General features: G+C 33.9%; 1 protein-coding gene across 7 annotated transcripts in view; it reads left to right on the forward strand.

The window, feature by feature from the left end:
• The window catches only part of PTPRQ (protein tyrosine phosphatase receptor type Q), a 208,709-nt gene that overhangs the window by 58,358 nt on the left and 126,891 nt on the right, over positions 1 to 23,460 (forward strand). For 6 of the 7 annotated variants that reach the window (XR_008666689.1, XM_055342067.1, XM_055342066.1 and 3 more), the window contains 8 exons: positions 5,160 to 5,320; positions 6,040 to 6,185; positions 11,509 to 11,677; positions 13,149 to 13,439; positions 13,690 to 13,965; positions 14,344 to 14,495; positions 18,211 to 18,352; positions 21,779 to 22,048. Coding sequence is in view for 6 of the 7 variants with exons in the window: in XM_055342067.1 (XP_055198042.1) it covers positions 5,160 to 5,320; positions 6,040 to 6,185; positions 11,509 to 11,677; positions 13,149 to 13,439; positions 13,690 to 13,965; positions 14,344 to 14,495; positions 18,211 to 18,352; positions 21,779 to 22,048 (1,607 nt within the window). In the remaining variant the exon portion in view is untranslated. The remainder of the gene's footprint in view (positions 1 to 5,159; positions 5,321 to 6,039; positions 6,186 to 11,508; positions 11,678 to 13,148; positions 13,440 to 13,689; positions 13,966 to 14,343; positions 14,496 to 18,210; positions 18,353 to 21,778; positions 22,049 to 23,460) is intronic. The other variant, XM_055342070.1, reaches the window with a different exon arrangement.

A 23,460-nucleotide genomic window follows, 5' to 3' on the forward strand; every position in this document is an offset into this window, starting at 1 on the left:
AGCAGTTTCTCATACTGGGAAAATTAGTGAAAATCACTGGTTCATAGAGGAAGAGAATATTTGACAGAGTCAAGTAAGTGGATGTTGAAATTATTATTGGAAGTGTTATTTAGTGAGTGAAATGATTAATCTAGAATATTTAGGTAACAACAGATTATAGCTTTGAAAATAAATACATAGGAATGGACAAGGATGGATGTATCATTACCCACATGGAACAAAATACCAAATGATGATTAGAATTAAGATCATGACTTTTCAATGAAGATCATGTGTAGAAAACCATTCATGTTTATGCTTAGGGAAATGGAATTTGTTTCAGTCTTCTCCGGTGGTTTTGGTACTCAAGATTCCTTCACTGGCAGTTGTTACTTAACATGATCTCAATGAGATAAGAGATGAGCAAAGAAAGTGATAAACCAGACCAAAGAAATTGCTTATATACTCTAGAATTTCCTTTATGTCCTAGATGTCAAAATGTGGTCTGTCTTTTGAAAAAAAAATCATACCTTAATGAGGAAATAACTTGATTTTAAAGACTCCATTAATCCTATCCCAAGACATTTTCTTGGTGCTTACCAATGAGTATAGACAGAAAACCTGTATCCTATTTTTGTCCAGAACAGGTTCAAGGTCATTTAAATTATTCCAATGCCTCAAATTCAAGAATGTCTTAAAATGTTCTAATAAGTTTCTAGAATTAAATCAGTAAAATGAGTACACTAAGGACTCCCTTTAGTTTGACAATTTACACTGACTAGGAGGTTTTTCTGATGTTGAAAGTTATCTGTTTTAGAGATTAAGTATTGTTGGCATTTTATTCCTTAACTTTTGACATAGTTTATACTTTTGGATATGTAAAACTTAGACCTGTTTTGTCAGGGAAGCGTCTTTTCTTTTTTTTCCCCACCATACTCAACTCCCTATTCTACTCTCAAACCTTGCAAACTAAGTTTCTAGTCAACAATTCCCTGCATCTTCGGGAGCTATAGTGTATACTCTTTTTCTAGATGTTACGAATAGTCAAATTTTACTGATTTGATTTTTTTGCTCATCTCTTTTTCTTTGCTGTTAGTCATTGGTGGGGCAGGTTGGGGGGAGGTGTTGTCCTTGTCCTTAAAGGGATTTTATTGTTATTAATGAATTGTTTTATAATTATTTACTATTTTGTCAAATTTGAGGACAGGGACTGATTCTTACTCATATTTATTTCTAACATAGTTCCTGAATAAAGTAGACATTCAATAAATTTTGTCAAATTGGTTGCATACATATCATCTCTAGATTCAAAGGGACTAGGGAAAGCATCTGTCCTTCTTTGTTTGGAACACTAACTAGAACAGTGCCTTTCTAATTCTAATATATATTATGTTCCATTTAAGACATTACAATAAAATATAGAAAAGAAGATGTGTACATTATGCAAAAAAGAAAAAAGGACCACAAAAAACCAATATACATGTGAAAAAATATTCTATCTCACAAATGGTTAAGGATGTACAGATTAGATTTTTGGGGGAGGCTCAAGCTTACAATAATTAAGAAGATTAATATCCATACTAGTAATAAAAGTTTGTCAAAAGGTGTGCCCTCACACGTTGTTCTTGTGGCTCTAAGTTATAATCATTTATAATTTGGAACAGTGATCATTAAATTTTTTTTAAAAAATTGATTCAATGATTACACTACTGGGAATTTAACCTATAGAAATCCAAGTGCCATTATGGAAAGGTATTTGTGTAAGAATGATTATTGTGTCATGGTTTATAACTAAAAGGGCGGGCCACCTGGGTGGCTCAGTGGTTGAGCATCTGCCTTTTGCTCAGGTCCTGGGGCCCTGGGATCGAGTCCCGCATCGGGCTCCCCATAGGGAGCCTGCTTCTCCCTGTGCCAGTGCCTCTGCCTCTCTCTGTGTGTCTCCTATGAATAAATAAATAAAATCTTTTTAAAAATTTAGAAATAAAAGAGAGAGAGGGAGAAAGAGAGAAAGCAACCTAAATGTTGATCTTACAGACGAATGGCTGAGTAACTATGATACATCCAAATCAGGTAACTACAAAAAAAGTAATGATATAGATCATTGTTATTATCACATAGATCATAATAAGCAAAAAAATCAAGATATAGAAAAACATATACTTTTATAAATGGGAATAAAACACTAATGGAACACCTAATATTCCTATTATGATATTTTCAAACTAATCAAAACAGAGATATTTAAACCAGTTAAAACCAAAAGATTATAGCAGTGTAAAACCTGGGTTTCTTATGCACAGGACAGAGTCACCCATGTGAGCTTCAGGATTGCTCACTGAGACTGTGCTTTGGAGAGCAGAAAGCTCTGGTATCCAGCCAGAGGTTCATGGGTCTTTCCTCCAGTCTGGCGACTGCATTAAGAGCAAGGAGGGAGTCAGATCCTCAGAGATAGCAACATTTCTCTCTTTTATACTTCCTAGTTCTCAGTTGTTTAGCAAACTGTCTCTTACTTATTATTTTTTTTAAATTTTTATTTATTTATGATAGTCACACAGTAAGAGAGAGAGAGAGAGAGGCAGAGACAGGCAGAGGGAAAAGCAGGTTCCATGCACTGGGAACCTGACGTGGGATTCGATCCCGGGTCTCCAGGATCGCGCCCTGGGCCAAAGGCAAGCGCCAAACCGCTGCGCCACCCAGGGATCCTGTCTCTTACTTATTTAAGATATGTTCTGAACTTGGATCAGAAATTGACATTTCAGTTGAAGTTTGCTTATGCTCAGATATTTTTTTTTTACCTTACTCATTAAAATATCAGCAACAATCCTAAATTCCAAAAGAAAAACAAACAAGCTTCAAACAGCAAGACATCAGTATCTGAAAAATTTTGTTAGTACTATTTTGTCCCAGGGTAAATCAGTAGAGATGTAGAAACCATATCCATATATCCTAAGGTGGATTATTGGTTTTGTTATTAAGATGATTTATAAAGACTATTTTCTTCTTAGTGAAATATCTGTATATATGAGACAAAATTTACTTTTGACTCGCCTTTTTCAGGTAATTGCCTCCATTCTACATCATCTGTGGAACATAATCAGGGTTATCCTTGTTGTAGGCATAGTCATCTGCAGTATTTTGTTGTGAAAGTCAGGGCAAGCAGGTAAGTAATGCAAGGCATCAGATAGCACTGAAAAATAAGCTTGAAAAGGAATTTTAAAAATAGATAAAATGCAATTAGATTACTTTAGCTAATTTCATAGCTTTGGAGATCTGAACTGGATTAACCATACTGCAGTGTTCTAATGACCTGTGACCAATGACAGGAGTATGGAATTGGGTAAAGTTTCTATGACAAGGCATCTTTCTCCAAGACTAACAGCCACAACATTAAGGTCTAAAAGCCTCCTCCAGGGTCTCAATGAAGTCCCTACTGCTTCTGAGAGAGGCTGTCTGATGGAACTGTTTCAAATTGCTCAATAGCCTTGCTAATCCTGCCTGTCTCCAATCACATACTCTGAATCCATATTTTTCTCACTGTGGTAAGCTTTCCAACTACTTTTCAGATAACCATACGTGATATTTGGAGTGGATTGATGCTTTTGTAATAGTGAAATGGTAAAACCGTGCCTGAAATGTATGTCTTTGTGGATACCCTTAGTTATTTCAATGGCAAAGAGAGAACATTTTATATTCAGAGAAAATATCCATTTACTTCTTGGGTAATGTGAAATCATAGAGGAAAAAAAATGAGATTACAGAAGAGATAGATACTTTTTCTGTGATATTGATCATATTCCCTTACTTACATTCTTTCATAATTAATTTTATTGCTCTTAAAAATCTAAACTTTTTTAAAAAGAAGTTTCATTCATTTATTTGAGAGGGAGGAGGGGTGAAGGGCAGAGGGAGAAAGAGAGAGAATCCTCCAGCCGACTCCCCACTGAGCACTGAGCCTGAGGAGGGGCTGGACCAGGACCTTGAGATGATGACCTGAGTTGAAATCAAGAGGATGCTTAACTGACTGAGCCATTTAGGCACTCCTAAATTTCTTTTGAAATGCAGTTTTCAGCACTGCTATATCCATGTTCTTTTTTAAATTTAGATTCTAGTCTATACTTAGTTCAAAGCTATAGAAACTCCACGAGCATGGCTGAAATAAAATAATTGTAGTATTATATTACTTAGCAACATTTTGTTCTATAGACTTTCTTTTCCCCCTTGGGATTTCAGTACTTACTTGGAGAGTTTTAATCAACATTTATTTGTTTTTTCTTTTCTGGAGTGACATTTTAAATACTTCTAAGATTTTAATTGGATAAGAGACGTGAGCTCTACCTTTTTCTTTTTTGTATGTTATACAGACATTATTTCAGTTTACTTACAATTAATACATAATTTATTACTATAAATTAATAATTAAAGGATAATTAATATAATTAATAAATGAAGGATAACCCACAAGCTCACTATTTTAGATGATACTACTATTCAGATATTTACTGTTTTTTTAATTGGTCTAAGGTAAATATTATTTTTGTACAATATATGAAAAGTAAATTTGACAAAGAGTATAAATAAGATGTTGTGAACACTTAAAAATACCAAATATTTGAACAACTAAAAAACATGGGTATGAAAGGGAGTGATGTAACTACATAGACTACATAGTATTCCTAGGGATCTATTAAAATTAGTCCAAGCAAATTTTTTTTTATAAATTAATTTTTATTGGTGTTCAATTTACCAACATACAGAATAACACCCAGTGCTCATCCTGTCAAGTGTCCCCCTCCGTGCCCGTCACCCATTCACCCCCACCCCCCGCCCTCCTCCCCTTCCACCACCCCTAGTTCATTTCCCAGAGTTAGAATGTGTGGGAGATATCAGAAAGGGACACAGAACATAAAGACTTCTAACTCTGGGAAGTCCAAGCAAATTCTAATATGAACATCCTATTAACATTTGAATGAATTTTGAATATACTTGAAAACAAATTTATTTATTGAATTCTTAATTTCACTCTTTTCAGCATTTCAAAATAAGTGACATCTTTATCCAATTAGTCTGGATTAATATATTTCTGTGCATTAATGTTGCTTATTTTTAATGTACTTGTGCTCAAAATATATATGTAGTGTTTAATAGTCAATTTTACAGATAACTTCTTTTTTTTCGCATAGGGATAGATCGTCATTAAAAACTATCAATGTAACTGAAGCATCACTAGAGTTCTCAGATTTGGACTATGATGTTGAATATAATGCTTATGTAACAGCTAGCACCAGGTTTGGTGATGGGAAAATGAGAAGCAGTATCATTAACTTTCGAACACCCGAGGGAGGTGAGTTCTTTTGGATGTAGGTCAAGTAAAAGAATAACCTACTCAGAAAAAAAAAATAAGCTTTAAATATCAAAATTAATTAGTAAGTCTAATACCTGTCATCATTTTGGAGGCAAACTTGCTTTTTGGTCACTTCCTAGCTGTGTGATCTTCGGAAAGTTAATCTCTCTGTTCCTGTTTCCTATTTGTATTAATGGAAACAATATATACCTATTCTATAGGGTCCTTATAAAGATTAAATGAGTTTATATTTGTAGATGCACTCAGCACAGAACTTGACACTTAGTATGCATTTATGTATTTCCTAAATGAAACAAAATAAAATGCATAAAGTCAGCTCGCTACCTTTGTTCTCTAGTATTCAATTTCAAGATTCTAAGTTAAATTATGATTTCATATCATGTGTTTTATACTGGAAATTCGTTATGATGTTGTTTTCAAATACAGGGAGGTAGGCATGTTTTAGAGCTGGGATGGTGTTTTACGAGTAAGAAATCTATCTGTCTGCTGCCTGGATGTTGCATTGATACAGTATGAGAGAGATGGTCCAATGAGCCTATGAATTTCATTTCTGACTTTTAATTAGCTGTTATTCCCAATTTAAATTTTCTTTTGAAAAATAATGCTCATCACTTATCAAAGACAGGTAAAATTTAGAACATTTCAGACATCATTTGGAGCCACAAGTATAGTTTTTTGTTCAATTATTTGTTTTATAGCACCAAGTGATCCTCCCAAAGATGTTCATTATGCAAATCTCAGTTCTTCATCAATAATGCTCTTTTGGATGCCTCCTTCAAAACCTAATGGGATTATACAATATTATTCTGTTTATTACAGAAATACTTCGGGTACTTTTGTGCAGGTAAGACCTGAATTTTCTCCTGGTTCTTTATTTATAGTTCTTTATTTATAACCTTCAGTTTTATTGATGATGATATAGACTTACCATGGTAGAAAAATCATTTATCTTACACTGATAATTATGCATAGACATTTTATAAAACTCCCATTGACATTGAAAAAAATGTGGTGGAAATATGTCAGATACATTTTAATCTAGTTATGCATGTTCACACATTTCAAATGTATTGCTAACAGTGAAGCTACCATCTATTTAAAAATCTGTGTATAAATATGGCCCTTAATTCCACTTACCCAAGAAGTGTTGTCAAAGGAGTTGATGGCTTAATTTACCATCAATTATTTCTTAGCTATTTTTTCCCCTTTTGTTTGTATACAGTATAAATAGTTTTCATGTTTGGATGTGTTTGCATATTTCTCTTCAATTTAAAAAAATTTTCATCTGCTAGCAGGAGGGGTTGTTATTATTATTTAGCATTAGATGTAATAAAACCTCTAGGAATATGATTAACTACAAGTATGCAGGGCTTTAGGGTAGCACAGTTTTCTCATATGAATGATAATGGTTATGGAAATAGTTAAAATGCATTTCATTTAGAGAAGTATTTTCAATTTACTCAATAGAAATCCTTTATTTATCCAAACCAAATATTTTATAGAACTCTAATAGAAGAACATAGATAAGTCATAGTAATTTTGAGTTGTCCAGTTGTGTTTGTGACTGACATCATTAATTTAACCACTAGAGTTAGTTCTTGGAATCAGCAATCTCAGGAGGTAGAGCATGCTTTATTGTATTATTTGCCTTAGTGTATCTATGCTGCAATTTAGGTATGATCAGTAGAGTCAGAGCAGAATTTTGCCAGCTGTCTCAGAACTAACCTAGCGGTGAATAAGAGAAAGTCAAGGTTGGTTTGTTTTTTACATTCTGCTCAAGGCCATCTAAGAGTGAAGGTTGAATAAGTGTGACTACTTAAGACTCCATGCCAAAAGGAAAACTACTCTAATTCAAGACATGAAGGGCAGCCTGGGTGGCTCAGCGGTTTAGCGTCTGCCTTTGGCCAGTGATCCTGGAGACCTGGGATCGAGTCCCACGTCGGGCTCCCTGCATGGAGCCTGCTTCTTGCTCTGCCTGTGTCTCTGCCTCTCTCTCTGTGTCTCTCATATAAATAAATAAAATCTTTTTAAAAAAAGACATGAAGATACAGATATATACATCATTATAGATGTAGATTTTTAAAACAAATACCTTAAGTGTGGAAGGAGAAAGGAGGATCCTTTTTTCCCCTTCTATGTACCTTAAACGATTTTTGCTATTCCTTTTTGTTCTACTCTATTTGGAGGAAAGAAATGGGATTAGTGTGAAATTTGTTGTTAATTTTTATACAATGTTGTTTACAAATTTAACGTGTCTTTATGTCATGGAAGCCATTCAAATGCAGATTTTTTTCTTCTTTCATGCATTTAACAGAAATATTGCAGAGTGGCGTCCATAGTTCTGAATCTTAGCAAAGATTTTGCCTCTGCACAGTTTATGACCTGTATATAAAAAATTCTGTTTTGGTTCTCTTGGTCGACATCTAAATAATGAAGTGTAAACATCTAACTACGGTTTCAACATGATCTTATGAGCCTATTTATTCAAACTTGGGTATATGATACCATCCCACTTACAATTCATCTATCTTAGAAAATGTAATCTTTTATTAAATAACCTTAAGAATGCTTTTAAGTGTGACAGCTGCAAGAGAGCACAGGCTAATGATGTGAAAACAGTTCTCATATTGCTCGGAGTTCATCTATGCCTTAATTTGTTCCTCTAGTTAGTGTTAGATACAGCATCTTCACTTCCATATTTTCTATTTTGAGTTGGGAAAATAGAAGAAATCTTTGAAATAAAAATCATGTAGCAGAATAAGTGTATTGCTTTTTTCTTCCCCCTTCTCTTTCCCCTAGAACTGTGTAGAACACCTCAAGCATGGTACATACTAACCTGCTTTCCATTCCTGGTATCTGCTTACTTGTCTTAGCTCCTATACCATAGCAAATAACTTGAAGAAAAGGGTCATGTGACACTTATCTTTCCATCCCCTGAAGTCCTCCAGCACTGTATCATACATAGGTTTAGTGCTCAATATTTTTAGTTGAAGGAACATAAAATTATTGTAATAGACCACCTTTATTTTTGGTTCTTAGTTATAATTATGGAGCATTTGAACTTGAAATGATTTTTTTCCTTCTTCTTACCTTAGGGAATTTAATCTCTCTGCTACCATTTGTTCTTTTTTCCATTGTTGTACATTTTGTTTAGTGTGTTAACTCTTCTACATTTTCATTTCTACCCACTTACGTCCTGTCTCCTCCTGTGCCTGACACAGTGTCTTACTATACTAAAAGAATGCTAAATGAATAGTGCACTGGTTGATTAATCAAATTTGGAAGGTTTCACTTGTAAATGCATTTACATAGTCTTAGATAATTTGAGCTGAAAGTTATTTTTTTTTCCAAAAACAAATAAATGACTGAAGTAATCATCTGGATCATTGATCTAATTCCAAATTCATTACATGGCTATGCATGCTAAGTCACATATCATTAGGAATGGCTTCTGGGTGATTCAAAATAATTCATCTCTGAATAGTCATCAAGGTGATAATCAGAATAAGTTCTATAACAAAGAAAAATTAAAATTTATACCAAAAAGCTACATTAATATATTTTTTCATTACATACTCATCACTTATTTATTTTGTAGCTGGAAGTCTGTACCTTTTGATCACCTTCACCCATTTTGCCTATCTCTTCCCACCCTGCACCTCTGGCAACCATCAATCTGTTCTTTTTATCTGTATGTTCATGGTTTTGGATTTTTGTTTTAGATTCTACATTGAGTGGGATCATATGGTGTTTGTCTCTCTCCATCAGACATATTTCATTCAGCATTATGCCCTCAGGGTTCATCCTTGTCACAAATGGCAAGATTTCCTTCTTTTTAAATGGCTGACTAATTAATTACATTAATATTTTTAAGAGATCCTTCATATAAGCCAGTTATTCCCTGTATAAAATAGATATGTCAAAAGATATTAAAGTATACAGATCATATTTTATATGAGGTTGTTATATTAACTTATCTATTCCTAAAGAAGCAACCACAGATTGAGGTAGATCTTTTATTACACTCATTCTTCGCAACCTCCCCCCAGCTCCATCAAAAACTGGCAAAAGGATCACAAAACTTTGCTGAATTTAATTTTTATAGGACCAAATTATAAACTTTAGTCAAATTGGCTACCCTATGTTTTTCATTTAGATTGATTGATTTATGAGAGAGAGAGAGCGCATGAGCACAAGGGTGGGGAGAGGGACAGAGGAAGAGGGAGAGAAAGGGAGAGTCTCAAGCTGACTCTTTGCTGAGTGGGGAGCCTGATGTGGGGACTCATCCCAGGACCCTGAGATCATGACCTAAGCTGAAATCAAGGGTTGGATTCTTAACTGAGTGAGCCACCCAAGCCCCAAATTACCCTATGTTTTTCATCTAAATGAACTAATTATCATTTATTCTGTTTTTAGTTGTGTACTAGATATGATATTTTTTTATGTGTTTCATGTTATGTAATCGTCAAAATTTCTGTGAAGTAGAAATAGTTATTCCCATTTTATAGTTGAGACAAGAAAAGCTTTGAGTTTAGATGGTTTATTGAGGGCTATTCTGCTACAATTGAATTTCAGTTTATAGGATGCTCAAAGCTTTGTAAGAATTGGAATCATTGCGTTTTCTTGATGTAGGTGGACATTATTATTAAAACTTATTCATACTAATAGCCTACATAATTTTTAAGTCTATTGTCCATTTTAGAATTACTTTTCTTTAACTATGTGTTTTGTGTTTAAAATATGGTCAGAAATCGGAGAAGGACAAACATTATATGGACTCATTCATTTGGGGAATATAAAAATTAGTTAAAAGGGAATAAAGGGGAAAGGAGAGAAAATGAGTGAAAATATCAGTGAGGGTGACAAAACATTGGAGACACCTAACTCTGGGAAACGAACAAGGGGTAGTGGAAAGGGAGTTGGGAGGGGGGTTGGGGTGACTGGGTGACGGGCACTGCGGGGGGCACTTGATGGGATGAGCACTGGGTGTTATGCTATAGGTTGGCAAATTGAACTCCAATGAAAAATGAATAAATTAATAATAAAATAAAATAAAATAAATAAAATAAAATAAAATATGGTCAGAAAGGAAATGATTGCATAAATTAATTCCCTAACCTTGAAGAAATGCCTTAGGACAAATATAACTAGGAGTCAGGCAAAAGATTTTAAAGTTGCTCTTACTCTGCATATAAGAAAGAAAATGCATCTAACTGACTTCCCAGTTCTCCCCATGATAATAGAAAAAAAAAGCCCCTTTAAAGATGAATAATAACCATTTGAGTTGACAGAGAGAGGTGAACACTTTCATAATTTCTTCATTAACAGGATGAAAAAATAAAAGTTCTTATAATACTCATAAACTTATTCAAAAATATATGGTCAGTGTTTTTGAAAAATACTTGAATGTTTTCTAAGAAAAATTGATACTGGGATGCCTGGGTGGCTCAGTGGTTGAGCATCTGCCTTCAGCTCAGGGTGTGATCCCAGGGTCCTGGGATCGAGTCTCACATCAGGCTCCCTGTAGGGATCCTGCTTCTCCCTCAGCCTATGTCTCTGCCTTCACTCTGTGTCTCTCATGAATAAATAAATAAAATATTTTTAAAAAAAGAGAGAAAAGGAAAACTGACACTGATCAGTATAGTTATAGCATTTTCCGTTGCTCATTGAACATTCTTCATAAACTGGGAGCTTCTACTCTGCTATTTTGTATGTTAATTTTATGATTAAAAATTCCTACCATCCATTTTTCTTTTAGTACAACATATTTCCAGTTTAATTATTTCACTAAAATTTTCTATGTTGATTTTTCTCAAAAATTGACCTTAAAATAATAAGAGACAACTAGGGATCCCTGGGTGGCGCAGCGGTTTAGCGCCTGCCTTTGGCCCAGGGCGCGATCCTGGAGACCCGGGATCGAATCCCACATCGGGTTCCCGGTGCATGGAGCCTGCTTCTCCTTCTTCCTGTGTCTCTGCCTCTCTCTCTCTCTCTCTCTCTCTCTCTCTCTCTCTCTCTCTCTATCTCTCTCTCTCTCTCTCTCTCTCTGTGACTATCATAAATTAAAAAAAAAGAGACAACTAATTCATGGATAATAATTATGTTGAAATGTTCATGTATATTAAAACTATATTCTAAACAATTAAAACAATATGTTTATTTTTCAGAATTTTACACTCGATGAAGTAACCAATGACTTTGACAATATGACCGTATCTGCAATAATAGATAAACTGGCAATATTCAGCTACTATACACTTTGGGTAACAGCGAGTACTTCAGTTGGAAATGGGAATAAAAGCAGTGACATAGTTGAAGTATATACAGATCAAGACAGTACGTAAACAAAAAGCATTTATTGATCTTTGATAGGATTAATTTTAAACTTTATTTCAGAACCTTTTTTCTATTTGTATGTATTGCTAGTAAAATCTGTAATTTATTTAGGAACATTTAACTAGTTATTATAGAAGTTTGAAAATGCATTTGATGTAGCTATAAAATTATTACAATGATAACAGCCTTATCTATTCATAAAAACTGCTACCATTCATGAAAACTGTCACTTTTGTTGCTTCAAAGGATGTCACAGCCATGCAGTTATAAGCTGGAAGAAGAAAGAAGTAGAAAACCACTGTTGTATACGTGGATGGGTTTTCCAATGCTTAATATTCTTGTCCCTTTGCTTTAGGAACTACCTTAAAAAAAATCTAGCAACTTCTTTCCATTTCAGCCTTTGAATACACGTAGGACTCTATACAGCATCTTTGTTCTTATTGTGATTTTGACTCATATGACCGAAATACCTTTACTTTATTAACCTCAGAAGTTTCTTCTATGCAGCTTCAGCAGTATCCTGTTTGTGCTGAGTATTCAGAAAAACAATGATTGAAGTACTTGATTTTTTTTTAGGTTTCAGCTTCAAGAATACAGTGATGCATAAATCATTGCCTATTTCTTCTTGTTTCTGGTGTCTATTTATTTTTTAAAGACTAGTCTCATATTGAGAAATGATATTGATCTAAACTTCTGCTGAGAGTAAGATTCCATGTTTATTGTCTTAAGATTGTAAACTGACAGACACTAAAAGTGGGAGTAAATGCTTTCCTTGTTAGAACAACCTTTTGGATAGTTTAGACATGGAGCAACAGAATAAGATACGAAAAAAATACGTGAAAACATGTGCTTGCAGAGTCTCTAGCAAAGTGTTTCAGTGCAGTATGTGGTCAGTGTCATTTCAGATATTCTGTAAATGCAGATCTCTCCCCATATTTTCACCAATCTATAAATTTTATCAGTGACTCTTACAGCACCACATAAACACTGTGCACTGTTCCAGGTGAGAAGTCCTAGATGTGGTATATGTTTAATAAAGATAATCTTTAGAAGAAAGAAAATTAAACTATTGTTGGAACAATATAAATTATCAAATATTTAAATATCTGAGTATATAAACACAGTCATACATGTATATATATATGTATATATATATATATATATACACAGATTATCTCCATATTGTAGGAAAGAAAAGACAAGAGAATACTATATAAAACAATTCTCACACATATTAAAGATGACAGGGTTTTTTATATTCTGAATCATTTTTAATAATTACTTTGTAATGTTATTTTATGATAGGTGGTATATACTATATCTGCATTTAAACAACATAAGAAAAAAAAACAACATAAGAGCTGATAATGTTAAAGATGCCATTTCAACAATTACCCTCGGTTTGTGAATCTACTTAAATTTTACTTAGGGTGACTGATAATTTTTATATTTTGCACATTACCTACCATAGTACCTGAAGGGTTTGTTGGAAACCTAACTTACGAGTCCATTTCGTCAACTGCAATAAATGTAAGCTGGAGCCCACCATCTCAACCAAATGGTCTAGTCTTCTACTATGTTTCTCTGAGCTTACAGCAGACTCCTCGCCACGTGAGACCACTTCTCGTTACGTATGAGAGAAGCATGTATTTTGATAATCTGGAAAAATATGCTGATTACATATTAAAAATCACTCCATCAACAGAAAAGGGATTCTCTGATACCTATACTGCCCAGCTACACATCAAAACTGAGGAAGATGGTAGGCTGGACCCTTTTATTGCCTTTTAAGCAGATTGTTGCTGTTCTCTTATTTATATTGCTTTCTGATTATTCTTATAATTATATAGAATCGTTGTTTCTCAAATAATTAGCCTTTCAATAAACATACTTAAAGTTTTTTAAATTAAAATAATTATCTGCTAATAAAATTAAGCCCCATGATTATCAAGACCTCCTCTTTTTAATGCTAATTCAATTTTTTCATTTAATATTCTTTTTTTCTTTTATAGTCCCAGAAACTTCACCAATAATCAACACTTTTAAAAACCTTTCCTCTACCTCAGTTCTTTTATCCTGGGATCCCCCAGTAAAGCCAAATGGTGCAATAATAAGTTATGATTTAACTTTACAAGGACCAAATGAAAATTATTCTTTCATTACCTCTGATAACTATCTAATATTGGAAGAGCTTTCACCATTTACATTATATAGTTTTTTTGCTGCTGCAAGAACTGTAAAAGGACTTGGTCCTTCCAGTACTCTTTTCTTTTACACAGATGAGTCAGGTAAGCCGGAATCCATACCTCTTCAAGTGATTTCACTGTTGCAACTCTGTCTTTTTAAGGAACAGCATGGAAATTGAAAGGATATTCAATTATCTATTTGTAACAGGCTTACAGCTATTCATCTACTTTGCTGATTTTTTTTTTTTTTTTTTTTTTTTTTTTAGTTCAAGCTTCAGAATGAAGTGCTTGTTTAAAACTACTTTGGAACTACTGAGTTCCAAATATAATAATGTAATTACTGATGCTATTTATTTCTGAAGTTAAAACATGATCATTTTAGAAACCTTTCTTAACTAGTATCTTCAAGAAGCTTAAGTCAAAATGATATTTTTATGCTAAAAATGTTATGAATATGTTTTATAATGTGTTTTCCTGCAGTGCCTTTAGCACCTCCTCAAAATTTGACTTTAATCAACTATACTTCAGACTTTGTATGGCTGAAATGGAACCCAAGTCCTGTTCCAGGCGGTCTTGTTAAAATATATAGTTTAAAAATTCATGAACATGAAACTGATACTGTATTTTATAAGGTAGGTTGATTATAATAGTATATGTTAATTTCAAAAAAAAATCTAAAATTGAATTAAAATCTTTTGACTTGCAGGGGAAAATGGATAGCTTTAAATTAAACAAGGATCATCTTTTTAAATAATCTTTTTTCCCTATAATTTAAGGATGTTTTTGGAAAACACAGAAAGCATTTGTCAGATATGGAAGCTGAATGCTTTGCAGAGCAATTTACTTAGAATTCACAACTTCTAGATACGAGTTAAGAAATAATTGCATGATTTTGTTAATACTGGAAAGTATATGGCAATTTTTTCAGACTATTTAAAAACTGTTATTATCTTACATGCAATATATTTCTATTTATTGTTAAGATAGATAACAAGTGAATGTTTTTAACTTTTTCAGAAAAGATTTATACTGGACTACTGGACATCTTCCCTGATAGAATATAATCCCACACTAATTGGTCTTAATATATATCATTATTATTTTCTTTTCAATGCTAATTAGTCTGCAACACTAAATACCCTTTTCCTCCTCCATTTTTAGGTTCCAGAATCAGTGAAAAATATCCAAAGAACTGATATAACAAAGAATCTCAAATATAGTTGTATGATTTCTAGATTTAGTTGCCAAAATATGTTTTATCATTGGCATTTATTTAAGAAAATATTTTTATTTTTTTTCCAAAGGCAAATGAAGTACTGGAATGCTCTTCTTTAGTTACATCAAGAAGAGTGAAAAACTCTGCAGTTAACATTGTTCCCCAATATTATATGCATTACAATTTATTGCTGATGGTAAATCATTTTCATGGCATAGGTAGCTTACAAAGTGAATAGTAAAAAGCAAAAGCAACTGTTAAGGTTATGTCGTAAAGAACACCGGCTTTCTTTCCTGAAATCAAGATATTATCTTAAAATCTGATAGGCTGAGTAGATTTTAATTCTTCTACTCCGTAAATCTTCCCCAGAAGTGTGAAATTCTGTTAATGATGCTAAGTCTCTAGCCCTCTAATATCTATCCTCAGTCTAATCTTAACATCTTCCCATTTCTTGTTTGCTTTATCTGTATGGGTCACTGGGAAATGGACATCAAAAAGGAAAACACAATCATTTTCTTACTGCAATCACATTTTGAGACTTAATGTGCTACATTATAGCAGTTACTTCACCTCTTCTGACTGAGCTTCTTCAAGTGCAAAAGGGGAGCTAGATTGCATACATTAAAAAGTGAGGAATATTAGGGGAAAATCTGTATCCAGCATTTAGAATAATCTTTAGCACATGATAAATGTGTTAGCTTGGTTGTCATTGAACTCAGTTTAAAAGATTTAAAAAAAATCCATTCAGCATTGTCTTGGCACTAAGTATGAAAGGATGGTATACCTTTACTTGAATATGAGAATAAGTTTTATTCTAAGATTTTTTAGATATCTTGATTTTTCAGTAGAAATGCTATAATTAAAATTGTGCTTGTAGTAAACATATAATCTTAATACCATAAAGTATTAAATTTACAACTTGTAAGGTATAGTTTTTCTCTAAAATTTACTACATATAGTTACTCCTTTTTACATTCGTTTTCTCTTCTGTCGATTTTCATAGTCTTCTTTTCTTTTTTTAGTATTTGTTTTTGAGAGAGAGTACATGTGCCTGAGCATGAGGAGAGGGGAAGAAACAGACCCCCTGCTGAGGGGGAGCCCGGGGCTCAATTTCAGGACCCTGAGATCATGACCTAAGCAAAAACCAAAAATCAGCGCTTAACTGACTGAGCCTCCTAGGCACTCTTTCAGAGTCTCATTTTTAAGTTTCTTTACCCCTACTTCATGCCTCCTTTTTTTTCCTGTCTGAGTTGATTTTCCTACTTTCCTTTCTATGTCTTCCTCTACCTCTTTCTACTTCTTTTTCTTTTTACCTTTTTATCTTTTTAAAATTATATGTGGGTTTATGGAAGCAGAATATTTCCAAAACCACCTCAATGTTCCCATCGTCACAGTCGATTCAATGTGATCGAGATCAGTGAAATCCAAGTCTGCTCATAACTTGGGTCATTCACATATATGGAGAGAAACTGTTTATTCAGTAAAAAGTTCTGTTTAAATGTTTAGAAATATTCCTCACTCATGTCTCCCTCTTACAATTTACTCATGTAAGTCACTATCCAGTAAACTGCTCACTTTTTTATCATAATCTCAGTCATTTCTCTGGGTATGAGCCCTTCCTAATCCAAATTAAAATTTACCTGAGTTGTGTTTAATTTCTTCTCGGTAAACTTTTGTTTAGAGATTTCTTTAAAAAAAAAAAAAAGATTTTATTTACTTACTCGTAAGAGACGCAGAGGGAGATGCAGGCTCCCTGTAGGGAACCTGATGCTGAACTCAATCTCGGGACTCCAGGATCAAAAATCTGAAAGAATGTCTTCAAAATACCAATAGTAGTATCTCTAAATATTGGCATCATGGGCAAATATTTCCTTTAAGTTCTTTCTTTGTGACACTTAGTAGTGATTCATGGTTACTTTTGTGAACAGGGAAGAAATAAAGATAATTTCAAAAGGGGGAAAAAGATTTATTAGCTATGGCACTCTTTACAAATCTATGTCAGTTTTTCCCAATAGTTGACAGCAGATGCTCAACCACTGAGACAGCCAGGTGTCACTGTGTAGAGATTTCTTTGATTCATATAAAAATTCCTTGATGACAGGAACCATATACCTCTTATATATGTATCTTTAAAATCTCCTGATTATCTAACACCATGCTTTATAAATAATAAGCATGAAAGAATGACAGGAAATACTGTAATACGGTGAGTCCCTACAGTATACGAATGACTTGGAATATTAATTTGAAATAGGATTTAATTTAAAATGTGATTAAACCGTAAGTGGCCCGTGAGTATTCTTGATAAATTTCTATTACTGAGATGTTTAATAAAGAAATCAAAGTGGTTTGTATTTTGGATCGGATAATATGAGGTATTTTAAAAATTATACCATCATAGGAGGTTGTCTTCTCTTTCCATAAGGATAACAGATTAGCTTTAACTAATGTCTCAGTTTTGACAACTGTCTTTAAATGAAGACTTTATACTTAATGGTAAGTTTTTCTATGAGAAAGCATATCTTTCCTTGAGCAGCTGTAGCTATTCATTTTTTTCATTTTCCTAAGAGATTGGGTAAAATTAGAAATTTAGGAGTGGTCTGAGAAAACTTGTAATTTAAGTTTCATGAGAGTAGGGGTTTTGTTTTATTAACTGTATATTCCCAATGCCTGGCATGAAGTAGCTGACAAATAAATTAATTTATATAGAATGTTACCAAGTATTAAACAATGACTCTAGATGAATTCAAGGAAAATCTAATATCGCTGACTACACGTAAGTTTGATTTAAATTGGGCACTCCAATTTTTGAAAATTTAAAGGAAGTAATAAGCGTATTAATCCAAGCACGTGTTAGGGAGACAAAATAAAAACAAAATACTCTAGTGTTAGAAATTAAAAACATGGTCATTATGAGATTCTTCAGGGTTGAGAGAGTGCCTGGTTCATCCTAGATCATCATCTGAGAACACCCTGTGGCACACACACACACACAAATGTTTAATGTATGTTTTAACTGAAAATACACTTATTAAACGTAGAATGCATAACTTCAATATAATAAAATATTTCTTCTAGTTAACAAATTTTTAGTGATGCATCGTGACAAATAATTTTTTTCTGCTTTTCAGAATATTTCAGGTGTTCAAACTGAAGCCCAACTTTTTGGACTGGAACCAGTCAGCACTTATTCTATCAGCGTATCTGCCTTTACAAAAGTCGGAAATGGCAATCAATTTAGTAATGTAGTAAAATTCACAACTCAAGAATCAGGTGAGACACAAGTTTTTGATCCTAAAATGTTTCAGTTTGTATTGAACACTTTCCCCTTCTTTTTGGTTTATGTGATAAAGGATTATTATTTAATAACACTTTTAAAGAGAAGTTGAATTTCAGTGCTTTAACAGTAGGCTGGAAACAAATATATATATATTTGCATGAAGTTTTTCCTTTTGAACTAAGGACATTGAAATAAGGGAATAGTTTAGGAACAGAGCAGTTTTCTAGATATCTATGAAAATTACCTAATTTTTTTATAAAAAAATTTTATTTAAATTCCAGTTAGTTAACATACAGTGTGATATTAGTTTCAAGTGTACAGTAAGGTGATTCAGTACTTCTGTACATCACCTTGTGCTCATCTCAAGTGCCCTCCTTAATCCCTATCACCTATTTAACCCATCCCCCACACACTTCCCCTCTGCTAACCCTCAGTTCTCTATAAGTAAGAGTCTGTTTCTTGCTTTGCCTCTCTCCCCATTTTTATTTCCCTCTGCTTATTTGTTTTGTTTCTAAAATTCTCAGTATCAACTGAGACAGCTAGGGTTGGGGGGAAGGAGGAGAAACAAGCCAGTAGTCACTTTTAACAAGTTGTTTTATATTTCCATGAAGTGATACTGATTTTTTTTTTAAGAAGATGTATTGTGACACATGAGGGCCACTGGTCATTATGTAAGCTTCACTTTCCTATAGGCCATTTGTAACATGTGGAGGGGATTATGAAGACTATGAAATACTCCTGATCTAATTGAACAGCTTACCTACATGTCACCTGTGTGCCATAGCTCCCCCTTGTTTGTGTACTGGATAGTTTTCATTTATGATCTATTTAATAGATGGCTGAGAAATACACTTTCCTTCCCTCAACTGGACCATACATTTAAAGACACCTCTTCCTCACTTTTTTTTAATCAATGATTATTGAATGAGCACAAGATCTTGCTCTAGTTATCTTTTCTCTGTACCTTGAGATGTATTTTCTCTTGCTTTAGTGAATCTCTAAATTGAAACTGGAGAGCACTTATTGATACATTAATCATTTTTGCATGCATTTGTGAATATCTGAGACTTTTTTTCCATAGCATTCCTGTAAGACAGGCTAAGAAAACAGTATTTATTGTGGATAAAAGTACATGCTTTGAAGTCAGAGTGTCTGTGTTTGAATCCAAGCTCCATGACTTAGTAGCTATATAACTGCAAAGACTCATGACTCCTCTGAGCCTCTATGTTCTTAACTGAAAAGAAACACATATTAGCAGTAGCCACCAATAAGGTTGTTGTGGAAAATATTTGAAAACATCCACATAAAGCTCCTATTAGTATGTTGGATGCACATTTAGTGCTCAAAAAAGAAAATATTACTGTTGCCCCATTCTCCTTTACAGATAAAGAAACCATGATTCAGGAAGTTTAGATTTAAAAGGTCTGAAAAAATCAGTGAAGAAGTTGAACTAGCACTTCAGTTTCTGACCTCTAGTGAAGGGTGGACATGACTATAGGAAATGGGTGTATTTTAAATGATAATTTATATACAAATGCTAAACCTATAAAGAAGAAAAGCATTTTAACAATTTACACATGTATCAGTTTAGTAAAAATCAAGGCTAATCTTGTAGACAGTAATCCAATAAATATTTTTATCAATAAAATAAAATTACTGCATAAAATTCTATGCCTTGATTGCTTAAATAGTTTTTTTTCAACTTAAAGGTTAAATATCAGCTGGTTGATTTTCAATTTACAGAATCAGTGAAATAGTCACAAAAATCTTTTTTTATAAACTCAAGCAAAGTATCAACTTCTTAAATTATTTTATGAAAATATTATGTTCTTGAAAATAAGGAAGCAAATAATATTTAATTGCCAGAACCCTAGAGCATTTGAGAAATGGTCTTTTCTTTAATTTTAAATGCCACAGATTCCTTAAGCAGTCTCCTTCAGTTCTGACGCCTTTACTTTACAGAGGAAGAATTTGTAAAGATAAATTTGGGTCAGAGGAGAGAACTTTAGACAAATCAAAGATTAACTCGAGTATTGTTTAAATAACTATGTTTTGCATAATGACAGCAAGTTGTTTCACTACTTGTTTATCATCCACAAATTGACTATATGCAAATTTACCTTCTAGCATCCTGTTTTTACTAAATTAGGAAAAGCGATGCTGACATTAGGGGATGTTAACTAACTGGACATTTCCGTGGGAAGTAGCCAATCTCTCCAATCTGCAGTCACTTTTGTGTGTGGTGCCAGGTACACCAGATATAGTAGACCTTTGAGAAATTGGGTTACTTCCAAGTAAATTCATGGAAGTTCTAGGAAAAACACTGGAACTGAATTAGAACCTGGGACTGATTTAAATATTCCCTCCAATGATTTTTAAAACGACACCGAGAGATCCATTCCTCACAATTTTTCCAAAGAATCCTACCAATTGTAAAAACAAGATCCCTAAATTGATTGCAAGTTTCCTAGTACTGTTGTTGCGGGAATTCTCCACCTTTAGCACTCATGGTTCTTGGTCATGCCTCTTTTGAAGAATGAAGAGATGGATCAGATGAAGGGTGGTGGGCAGTAAAGCAGTTTATTGAGCAATAGTACAAAGCTCCAGGAGAGGGAGGGGACCCAAGAGGATTGCCCTCGAGGTCTAAGTTTAGGGTTTTTTTATGAGCTCTTTTGCAGAACTATCTTAAGCAACCAGGGTGTGCCTAGTTGTGCCAACCAGGGCTTTGATCACAGTCTACCTATTAGGTTAATATCAATGTGCTGATGGTGTTTTATGCCTGGTATCTGGGGGCTTATGTCTTAACTGCCCCTTGCCCATAATATTGACAAATGCTTTGTGGTTGTCTTATTTTAGGATGTTTTGCAGAAGCCATTTCTGCAAAGGCTGCAAAGCAGAAAGTTAGTGTGTTCCTATTCAAGCTGCAAAACTGGATGTTGGTGCTGTTTTATCTTAGCTGGCCCTGACTACCTAACTCCAAACACAGTTAGGCCCAGATGTACCACATCATGGAGGTACCTACATCTATGTCTTGCATTAAAAGGTTCCATAGAAAAAGTATTGGTAAGACTGCTCCTTTCTGGTTAAGAGAGAAAATGAGTAGGCTACAACCACTGCCTGAGTTTGAGACTGTCCAGTTAGCTACTTTTCAGGATTTTAGGATGATAGGTGCTTGGGCCCTAGGAAAATATTCAGTGATTGTCTCAGTATTGTGAGGATTAACATAATAGCCTAGAAAATGAGCCAACTGCCATTTGATTTAGTTTATGTCAACTTATTGAGCACACATTGCAAGGCTGTCATATTAAATTTTTATTTGGTCTCAACTCCTTAACATGATTTTATCTAACAATCACACATTGAAATCATTTACTAGATCTATGTAAATTTTAACTTTGGGCATTTGTTTGTCTTTTAAGTTCCAGATGTTGTACAGAACATACAGTGTATGGCAACTAGCTGGCGGTCAGCTTTAGTGAAGTGGGATCCACCAAAAAAGGCAAATGGAATAATTACACATTATCTGGTAACAGTTGAAAGGAATTCTACAAAAGTCTCTCCCCAAAATCATATGTATACTTTCATGAAACTTCTTGCCAATACCTCATATGTCTTTAAAATAAGAGCTTCAACCTCAGCAGGTGAAGGTGATGAAAAAACATGCAACATCAGCACACTACCTGAAGCAGGTAACTATTGTGAAACATATAATTAATCTGAAAAAGGTAATTTACCTGAAAGAGGTACCTAACCTGAAACAAGTCATAGTTTGTGGCCTGTGTCAGACATTTGTCGATACCATCCGTAATCTTTTTTCTTTCACATTTTTATTTAAATTCCAGTTAACAGTCAATGTAATATTAGTTTTAGTTGTAGAATTCAGTGATTCATCATTTACATGCAACACGCGGTGCTCATCACAAGTGCTCTCCTTAATAACCCATCATCCATTTAATCTATACCCCTGCCCGCCTCCCTCCCAGCAACCCTCAGTTTGGTCTGTATAATCAAGAGTTTGTTTTCTGGTTTGCCTCTCTCTCTCTCTCTTTTCTTTTTTTTCTCCTCTGTTAATCTAGGCTTTTTTTTTTTTTTTTTTTAGGATTTTATTTATTAGAGAGAGAGAGAGAGAGAGAGAGAGCTGGGAAAGGGGCAGAGGGAGAAGGAGAAGCAGGCTCCCTGATGAGCAGGGACCCTGACATGGGGCTCCATCCCAGGACCCCTGGACTATGACTCAAGCAGGCTGAGGGCAGCTGCTTAACCGACTGAGCCACCCAGGGGCCCCTGTTCATCTGTTTTGTTTCTTAAATTTCACATATGAGTGAATTCATATGGTATTTGTCATTATGCACATTTATCTAATGATATGGAAGAAATATTTAAAAATGTAACACACACATTTTTATGACATGTGTTACCTGAGTACCAACCATGTAGTACATTGACCCCTCTCCCCAACATTAGGAGGTTAAAAGGAGGAAAAAAGAGAAAATCTGCTCTACTGTGTTTCCACAAATATGTATTTCTTATTATCCAAATTGATTTTATCAAATTATGCTTTATCATAATTTAAAATATGGAATAAACATGTAAGCATTTTGATATTTATCCATTTTTTGATTTTTCTTTTTTTAATTAAGTTCAATTATCCAACATATAGTATATAATTAGTTTCAGATGTAGAGTTCAGTAGTTCATCAGTTGCATAGAATATCCAGTGCTCATTACATCAAGTGCCCTCCTTAATGCCCATCACCCAGTTACCCCATCCCCCACCCACCTCCCCTCCAGCAACCCTTAGTTTGTTTCCTATAGTTAAGAGTCTCTCAGTTTGTCTCCCTCTCTGATTTCTTCCCATTTTCCCTCCTTTCCCCTATGATCCTCTGCACTGTTTTTTATATTCCACATATGCATGAAACCATATTATAATTCTTTCTCTGATTGACTTATTTCCCTCAGCATAATACCCTCCAGTTCCATCCACATCAATGTAAATGGTAAGATTTCATCCTTTCTGATGGCTGAGTAATATTCCATATATATATATTCATGGATATATATTACATATATATTATATTATATGCATATTATACATCAACAGCTG

The sequence above is a fragment of the Nyctereutes procyonoides genome, unplaced genomic scaffold (genome assembly GCF_905146905.1).
Source record: "Nyctereutes procyonoides isolate TBG_1078 unplaced genomic scaffold, NYPRO_anot_genome, whole genome shotgun sequence".
NCBI classification, from domain to species: domain Eukaryota; kingdom Metazoa; phylum Chordata; class Mammalia; order Carnivora; family Canidae; genus Nyctereutes; species Nyctereutes procyonoides.